Source organism: Papaver somniferum, unplaced genomic scaffold (genome assembly GCF_003573695.1).
Source record: "Papaver somniferum cultivar HN1 unplaced genomic scaffold, ASM357369v1 unplaced-scaffold_123, whole genome shotgun sequence".
NCBI classification, from domain to species: Eukaryota; Viridiplantae; Streptophyta; class Magnoliopsida; order Ranunculales; family Papaveraceae; genus Papaver; species Papaver somniferum.
In genome coordinates, this window is record NW_020621381.1 from 2752223 (window position 1) to 2762242 (window position 10020).

General features: G+C 35.0%; 1 protein-coding gene across 1 annotated transcript; it reads left to right on the forward strand.

The window, feature by feature from the left end:
• The first annotated feature begins 629 nt into the window (after positions 1 to 629).
• On the forward strand, positions 630 to 1579 carry LOC113331019. The gene is made up of 2 exons (XM_026577797.1): positions 630 to 1117; positions 1255 to 1579. The coding sequence occupies exons 1-2, from the start codon at positions 630 to 632 to the stop codon at positions 1577 to 1579; spliced, it is 813 nt and encodes a 270-aa protein (XP_026433582.1).
• The last annotated feature ends 8441 nt before the right edge of the window (positions 1580 to 10020 follow it).

Genomic DNA, 10020 nt, shown 5'->3' on the forward strand with positions numbered 1-10020 from the left:
AGATATTGATGGAATGGGGGATTTTGATTCATAGGAGGAGTTGAGTGTTGAAGCAGCAGGACATTCAAATTCTTCAGCTGTAGTGGGGACTACTGAGGTATGTAATGGATCTTAAAATTATGACTTGGAATATTAGGGGTCTTCACGATGATTTAAAAGTTCAAGCAGTAAGAAACGCTATTAGGAAAAATAGAGTTTCTCTTTGTGCTATACAAGAAACAAAAATGGAGTGTGTCACTGATTCTTTAGTGCATTCCTTATTGGGTAGTAACAATTGTGACTTTGCTTTTCTGCCATCGATTGGAAGGTCTGGAGGTATAATTGTTCTTTGGAATGGTGGGGATTTAACCATGGAGGAAACTTTATTGGGTGCTTTTTCTCTAACGATTAGATTCTGTAATGTAAAAGATGGTTTTGTTTGGATCTTTATTTCTGTTTATGGAGCTTCTGATCCTTCAGATTATGCTTAATTTTGGCAAGATATTGCTGATATTAGAAAAATTATGCATGAGTCGTGGTGCATAGGTGGTGACTGGAATGTAATTCTCACTCTGTCAGAGAGAAATAGAGATGGTGGAAGGTTAATCAATATAAAAAAGTTCAGAAATTTCTTGAATACACAAAATTTAATGGATCTGCCTATGGTTGGGGGTCTATTTACTTGGTCTAATCTCCAAAATCCACCTTTGCTTTCAAGATTAGATAGGTTTGTTGTGTCTCCAGATTGGGAAGATAGATGTCCTGCATTACTTCAGTCAAGAATGAAAAGGCCAGTCTCTGACCATGCTCTAGTAATGCTAAGCTATAATGGAGGTATTACTATCAAATCTCCATTTAGATTTGAAAATTACTTTTTGAATCACCCTGAATTCTTGAACTGTTTTAAAATCTGCTGGAACAATCTTACTTTTTATGGTAAATCAAGTTTTGTGTTGGCAAAGAAGTTGCAAGGCCTTAAATTTTTCATTAAAAAATGGGGAAGAGAGAATTTTGGCTCTTTACAAGCTGAAGTTAATAGGATGGAGGATCTTATTGATGTCATGGATAGTTTGGAGGAGATAAATACTTTCTCTAATGAAGAATTTGTGGAAAGAGAAGATTTCAAAATTAAGCAGAAGTCTGTTTCTTTAAACTTGACAAAGAAATGGCATGCTAGATCAAATGGTTAAAGAAATGGCATGCTAGATCAAATGGTTAGTGGTTAGCTGATGGAGAAAGGAATTCTTATTTTTTTCATAAAAATGATTCTTGTAGGTACAAGGCCAATGGAATTAGCTATCTAATCATTGATGATGCTATGACTCATGACAAGGATGATATTAATGCAGAAGCAAAGAGGTTCTACACTGAATTTTTTGCTGAACATACACCATTAAGGCCTGCTTTTGGTGATCTGATACTTCCTTCTCTTAGTGTTAATCACAGTATCATGCTTGAAAAACATTTTGAGGAAAAAGAAATAAAAAATGTTCTCAATTGTTTTGGAAAGAACAAGTCTCCAAGGCCTGATGGTTACACTATGGAATTCTTTAAAGCCACTTGGGAAATGATTAAGCATGAGTTGATGGGATTTTTTTAATGAATTTCATTCTTCTGGTACTTTGGATTGGAGGTTGAACTGTTCTAATATCATCTTGCTGCCAAAATGTAAAGGAGCTACATCAATGCATAATTACATGCCAATAAGTCTCATTGGAGGTATTTACAAAATTATCTCTAAAGGTTTGTCTGACAGAATGAAAGTGGTAATGCCAACAATTATTTCAAATTTCCAAGGTGCTTTTGTAGACTCAAGACAGATCACATATGGGATTTTAATTTCTTCAGAGCTAATTGATTCCAGAGAAAGAATGAACATTCCAGGTTTAGTTGTCAAAGTGGATCTGCAAAAAGCTTTTGACAATGTAAATTGGAATTGTTTGGATTACACTTTGAGAAGGTTTGGTTCTGGAAATTTATGGAGGAAATGGATTCATTTGTGTATTTCAACTGTAAGGTTTGCTGTTTCTTTGAATGGTTCTTGCTCTAATCTGTTTAGAAGTGGTAAAGGAGTTAGGCAGGGAGATCCCATTTCTCCATATTTATTCATTTTGGTGGTAGAAATACTTTCGTTAATGATTAAGAGAGCTTATGATTTGAAACTTCTTCAAGGTTTTAAAACTAACAAATGAAGGCATAAAAATAACTCACCTGCAACTTGCTGATGATCTTATAGTATTCCTAGATGACAGTGAAGAGCAAGTAACTAATCTTAAGAATCTTCTTATTGGTTTTGAGATAGTTTCTGGGTTAAAGGTGAATTTCAGCAAGAGCGCACTGGTGGCAGTTGGGAATGCACAATTTTCAGATTCTAGTGCCTTAATTTTTGGCTGTCCTAAAGCTCAACTTCCTTTAAACTACTTAGGCATTCCTTTGGGCAGTAAATCAAAGTCCGTTACTGTTTGGGAATCAATTTGCATAAATTTCAGCAAAGACTTGGCACATGGCAGAGAAGATACTTGACTAAAGGAGGAAGGTTAATGCTCATACAAGGTGTGTTATCAAGTCTTCCCATTTACTATTTATCTCTCTTTGAATTACCTGCTTCTGTAGAAAAGCAAATGGTCTCTATAATGAGGAAGTTCTTATGGGGATCATCTGATTCTAACAAGAAAAGAAGTTGGGTGGGATGGAAAAGTATTAATTTACCAAAAGTTAGAGAGGGAGTAGGCATTAAGAAGCTGAGACTTATGAATACAGCACTACATGATAAATGGGTTTGGAGATATGGGAAAGAAAAGAAAGCTCTATGGAGGTCAATCATTCATCAAAAATTTGGTGGGAATGTTGATGCATTGCTACCAAATGATTGTTCTAAACCTGTCGGGAAAAGTCTGTGGTCTGGGATCTTAAAATCTAAGTCAATTTTGCAGCAAAATTCAAAAGTGATTGTTAATAGTGGCAATAAAGTGTTATTCTGGTTGGACAAATGGGTAGGGCATTACAATTTGGCTTATTTGTTTCCTACTCTCTATAGGCTATCAAGAAACAAATACGCAACCATCTGTGAAATGGTGGAAGTCCCTGGGGGATATGGTGGCAAATCTTCTTCACCTCATAAGCAACCCTGACATAGCAGAGAATGGAAATGACACAATAGTACGGATTCCTGGGAGTTCTTTCTGAGTAAAATCCTGCTATTTACCTCTAGAAGATGAAGGTTTTCTTATATTTCCCTACAAGAGTCTTTGGAATCAAAGGATTCCAATGAAGGTTATTTTATTTGCTTGGTGTTTGTGTTAGAATGCTGCTTCTACTCTTGATTCTATTAGAAACTCCATAGTGATTAATGCCTGCGTTTTGTGCAAGAAAGCCCCAGAAACAATTACTCATTTGTTTCTTCACTGTGAAGAGACGGGTAAGCTGTGGAATTTATTTTGTAAAAGTTTCAAGACACAATGGGTTTTTGGTGTCAATGTAAGATCTACTTTGTGGGAATGGAGCAGAAAAAAAGGGAATTCTTTAAAAAGAAATCTATGGGGTTTAATCCCTTTTGCTATTTGGTGGACAGTATGGAATGAGCGCAACAAAAGAACCTTTCAAGGAGTATACAAGTGTTACGACTTAGTGTTGCAAGAAGTGAAGATTCTGCTGTTTAACTGGTCTTTGGGTACGGATACATTTGAGAATGTTTCTCTTAATATGGTATTATACAACTGGGAGGGTGTTTTAGGGTCTCAATAGCTTCCTTTTTCTTTTTCTTTTTCTTTAGCGTTCTTTTTATTCTCAGTTAAACTTGAGATTTTGTAGTTGCTTTTTTCTCAACATTTTTGCCACTGATTTGTGGTAATACTGTTTTTTTCTCTATCAATAGGAATAATAATTTTTTATTTTATACAAAAGATTTCACGTTAAATGAGACAAATTCAAGCATGTGCATCGCACATGTGTCCTTACTAGTAATTTTAAACAAAAACATTCTTACTGGTAATTTAAACAAAAATACTCTTTTCTTTAAGGAGGGAGCATTCACTATTTACCAAGATGGTATATACAAGCTAAAGTACTTGATGCTAAAGCTAATTGACATGGAGCTATATGATAACAAAAGACAACAAAAGAAATGTAAAAATTATTTTATAATGTAAAACAATGTAAATATATATAATCTCTCAAAACCATAATTTTGTTTCATAATTTTATTTTGAGCTTATTATGCTAGTATTATTTTATTTTTATTTTCAGAAAATATGTCAATCTTCATTATTTTGTTACTTAGTCTTTTATCGTTATCTCTAGAGCTTTTAGGTTTTTTTAAAAAAATAATATGAAATGGAGCTTTGAAGTATACTGAATGAGATAAGCTAGTGCCCACTCATTAACAGTCTACACAACTGAAAACAACGTCCGCGGTTAATAGACGTATTTATGTGTCTATTTTGATCTCAATTACATGTATTGTTAGTGTTCGATTTTGTACTTATTTGGTTATTTATGTATTTGTAGGTGTTTTTGGAGAAATAAGCTTTTGCGGCAAAATTGGTTCGAAAACCGGTGTTTGGACTTCCAGCTGGAATTATTAAAGGCACCCCGGAGACGCGTCAAAGACATCCAAAAACATGTTATTGGCACCCAAACAAAACTAATATTTACACCCAAAAGTGTGATAAAGGAACCCTGGAATTTGAAAAGGACACCCCCAAGGAACTGTGCTAAAGGGAACCTAGTCCGGTTAAGGGGAGTCTATCTTCTTCCTCACATTCAAATGGATTTTGGCGGGATTAGAAACCAGCCAGTGTTGTTTAGTCTTGAGAGAAGATTTAGCTAGGTTTAATCGGAATTTCTCACCGAGTTTGGTCATTTTAGTCATGTTATGAAAAATAGGCGAGGTAATGGGTGTAGAATCGGAAATCAACGGATACAAACAACACAGAGAGAAGAGGGTTTATCGGGAATTTTGTTGGCTTTTTGTTCTGGAAGTTGCGTGCAACAGAGAGGAGATATGGTCGGACTTTCTCACGGGAATGATTTGATTACTTCAAAAAAAATATTTGCTACGTGTGTTTAGCCGGAAAATAATCAAGTTTCCATACTCGTCTCATCAAAACAGGAAAAGAAAATAGAGAAGTTATTGTCCTATTATTAGCAGTTTCGTGCGGAAAGAATTAGAGAAGATATTTCTGAAGATTTGGTTTCACTTTTCCGAAAGAAGTTGGATTAAAACAGGGAGACGCGTGAGATTAAAAAGGAGAAAAATCCGTGACTTGCAGGGAAGAAAAGTAGATAAATTCGGGAAGATTTATAGCCCTGAGGTATATAAATAGGCTTGGACACAAAAGAAGATATCGAGACCTAAGAAGATATCGAGACCTAGGAGAGTAGTTGGGGTTAGTTTCAGAGAGATTTCGAGCACCACAGAGGCTCTGGAAAATATATATGGAAGTTGCAGAGTTGCAGCAGAGAAGGAAGAAGAAGAAGAAGAACATAAGACGCAGCAGAACAGTCATATATTCAACAACAGAAACACAATATCGTTGTTTATTTACTTGTAATAGGCTTTTAGCGACTAAGTTCATCTTCCATCAACTGTACCTTTGTAACAGTGGATGTGCAACATTTATATCTGTTACAAATCCGTTGTGATATTATTATTCTTCAATAAAACACCCTTTTGAGCCATGAATCAATCTTTAAAGTGTGTTTTGAGCATGAGGAGCTAAACCCTAACACTGGGATGACGGAGAAATCCAATTCTCACCATTGTGGTAACTTAATTTAATTATTTTTATGACTTTTGCATCAATATAAATTGAATTATGATTTTAAATTAATTAGTTGTCATTTAGTTTGATGGGCTATCCTTAGCTTTAGTGTTTTGATAACCCATGCTTACCATTTACAATTAATCTTTTATAAAATCTACCTTGGCAAAGATTAAGAGTCAATAATTGTTGTTTTTGGAGCTGTAATTGTTTAAGAATTAATATTGAAACCATGGAATTAGAGTTTGGTGAAATCCTGATTCCCAGTAATCTCCCAATATTGTCATTCTCTTTTATTTTATTTGCTAAATTAATTTTATAGTTTAAGTCTAAAATAAACTTCACAAGTCCGAGAATCAAACTCTTTCTTACAAATGTAAAAACTACATCAGCAGTAAATGGACTAATTCTTGTTTTTCTTTTTGATAAAATAAATTTTTATTGCTTATGTCGAAATAAAATTTTGATCTTTAGGAATAAGATCACAAATAACTGAGGAATAATCTTAAAATTTTTGGATGTCAATAGTTGTTTCTCTGAAATTTTTGACTATTGCATCTGCAACTTGATTTTGTTTGTTAGAGCAGTGATCGGTCGAACTCACAAGTGTTGCTATCTCAAGCTTTTATCAAATTTAGTTGTTAAAACTATATCTTGATTTCTAATTTACAATTAGTTAAGTCTCGGACTAGGATAAAAATGTAGTTGAGAAACAGAGGATTACGACAGTCATCATTGCATTCTACCGTTTGAAGGCGAAGATCAACCGAAGCTTTGGATAACTTCATCAACAAAAGGTAAGTGAAGACTGAACCACCTATATCTCAAGTTATATTCACTTTCTAGACTAGTATGCATACACAAGAATTTCAAGTCAAGTTTATCTTGATAATTTCCCGAAATATAATGGCTAAGCTTAATAAACATTTGTTCATACTTGATGAATTTCGATTAAGGACAATTTATTGTTCGGAATCAAAATCATCATTCAAGTTTATCATTCGTAAATAGCCTGGAACAATGATATGTGTCATTGATATTATTCAGGAATGTTTTGAATTGATTTAGAGAAATATAGAACTAATATTGATTCGGATACAAGACATTGGTATCCTTTTTACTGGGAAAACTGTTATAAGTCTGAACATGTATTACATGTATTCGTACAAGCAGCGGAGTAGCTATATACATATCGACTTACAGATTAGTGGTAAACATATTTTTATGCATATCATATGAAAATCGGTGTGACTCGTGAACCGGATCGGTGTGCATACTTGTATGCAAACCATTCTTGAAATGTGGTTACGAAACCGGGGTGAGTATCCAAACCGGTACACAAGCTAAAACATTTCTGTGTTCCTGAACTCGGTAGCGTTTTCAAACCGGTATGCAAACTGATTCAGTACTGTGAACTCCGCAACCGAGGACAGTATTTGAGTTTCCAAACCGGTACGAAAACCTTAAAAGTTCTGTGAACTCCGGAACTTAGGTTTCGTGCAAATTTTGCAAACTGGTACGCAACCCTAAAAAGTTCCGTGAACTCCGGAACTTGGTTTTGGTTTAAAATTTCCAAGACGGTATGCGAATTATGACTGTAATGACTCACGAACTACTATGTATTTGTACTCGTACATCTACTATTCATGTCGATTATATTTTCAAGTGTGTTCAAGTTATTTCTTCGAGATAATAAGCATTTGATTAATTCTCTATAAACACTAGACTTAATTGATCACATGTTTGTGACTCGGAGTTAATGTCTTATGTGTTCATGAAAATGAAGATTAAGCTTTTAAGTTCAAACGACTAGTTTCGGATAACCATGTTGAAAATATGGCCTTTGTACACGGTTCGGTTACGGTCTCACCTAACCAGAGTGCATATATTTTTTATGTAAATCAGATTCAAAGATTTATCTAACAGTGGATATTGTTTGCTTGGTTCCAAAGCTATCTTAGCTTAAACCTAAAGCAACCAATGCTTTGAATGTCTGTAAAAAGGGAAGTCCAAGCAACTGAGATCATTGAATCCTGACATTAATTTTTGGTGTATCCTAGTTGTATCTAGATCCGTCTTCTCCATAAACCTTTTTAAGATTTATCGACTATAAAGACGTCACTGGGATTCGTGAAGCCAGGTCCAGTTGTCTTTCTTTGATAACTTGAGTATCCTGATCTTGATTGTTTGTAGAGCTTGCTCCAAAGATCAAGATAGATAGTGATCATGAAAGTTCTCTTTGTCTCAGAATTTGTTGATTCCACAAGTTTTATACTTGCGAGGTGAATAATAGTATAGGCTGCGCGTCGGGTTGCATAAGTCCGGAATTTGAGGATAGCTAGACTTTTGTCAAATTGCTATCGATTTTCATCACCTTGGTCATATGTTTGATTTTGATCATACATTTCGATCATAATCAGGAAATCAATTATATAGGCTTAATCTGTGGGAGGCATATTTGGTTTAAAGTCTTCAATTGAGTTTAAGCAACTCTTAGCTGGTGTGACGTCATCTAAGGGAATCGATTGCGCGAAGTCCTGCTGGGATTCAAGAGGCGTACATAGCGCGACTATACCTTAATCGGTGGATACCTTTTAAGGATAAACTACATTCTACTATAAAGTTAATTGGTAGTAGGATAGTGTCTGTAGCGGCTTAATACAGTTTGGTGTTCAATCTGGACTAGGTCCCGAGGTTTTTCTGTATTTGCAGTTTCTTCGTTAACAAAATTTCCGGTGTCTGTGTTATATATTTTTCCGCATTATATTGTTTATATTTATAATGGAAATATCACAGGTTGTGCATTGATCAATCATAGTAGAGACATCCGACCTAGTATGTTGGATACGACTTGATTGATTCTTGGATATTGGTCTTTGGTACCGTCCAAGTTATCTCTTTATGATTAGGTTCACGGATTCAATTCTGTAAACGTTTTAATCGCAAGAGATAGAGATATAACTCTAAGATACTATTCCTTAATTGAGTTTATCTCTCAGAGTTGTATTTAGTTTGTGCATACAGATTTCCTAAGAAAAAAATGGTAGTGTATTTTGGTACCCCCGCATTGTCAATTAGTATCAGAGCAGGAAAACACGCTAAGACCTAATAAGTCTGTGCTTGAAGCGGTCTGACTATATAGACAACAGTGCAATCTCGATAAACGTACTGCTAGTACTTGATGGCACAAATTACTTATGGTGGAAAATTGTTATGCGTTCCTTTTTACAAGCCCGTGACTTTGAGACATGAAAACTTTTAGTTACTGGATACAACACACCAACAATTGTTATAGACGGAGCTACTGTTGTGAAGCCATTGATACAATATAGTGAATCCAAGATAAGTGTTGCAAAGCATAAATCAGATGGGTTAAACACTATTATCCACGCCATAAGCACATATCCTCATCACCACGTGACTTCGTGCACCAAGTCTAAAGATTCTTAGGATATCTTAGAAACCGTATTCAAAGGAGATACCTTAGAGAAAGAAGCTAGGCTTCAAAACATAAATTCTGACTGGGGAAGTCTTTGTATGGCTGATGAAGAATCGTTTGATGAATTTAATCAAAAGGTCTGGAATTGTTAATGCATGTTTTGCGTTACAGAAGACTATTCCCCAAAAGGACATTGTGATGAAAATTTTCCGTTCTCTACCAGCAAGATACGAGTCTAAGAAACATGTCATCATGTAAGGGAATAACCTTGCAGAAATAGTCTTGTTGGAAAGTTGAAGATCTTTGATCATGAACTACAATCTAAAGCCGGAAAGGATATTGCGTTCAAACACTAAAATTATTAGAAGTGAAAGTATATACAACTCTGGAGATGATCTTGTTGATCCTGATCTTTTTGATGAAGATATTGATAACTCAGTATCATTTATCACAACACAGTTTAGAGAACTTCTTTGGAAGACAAGTAAACGATTCTCCAGAGACAAACCTCCAACGTCATATAAGACACATAATCGTATTCTGTCGCAAACATAGATTCTAATGATACCGACGTTGAGGATATGCCACAGTGCTTCGAGTGTAAAGGGTTCAGTCACTTTGTTAATGAGTGTCCAAACCGTAAGAAATACACTGGAAACAAGAGTCTTGCTGCAACACTTGATGAAACATCTGATCATTATGATTCCGAAGAGGAAGATGGTTCAAATGTAGCACTCTTGGGAGAAATTGTCAATTTTGATAATTGTAGCAATACTCATATCAATCTTGATAATTTAATTGATGACTCTTCATCAAAATCACTGGAGGATGTAATGGATT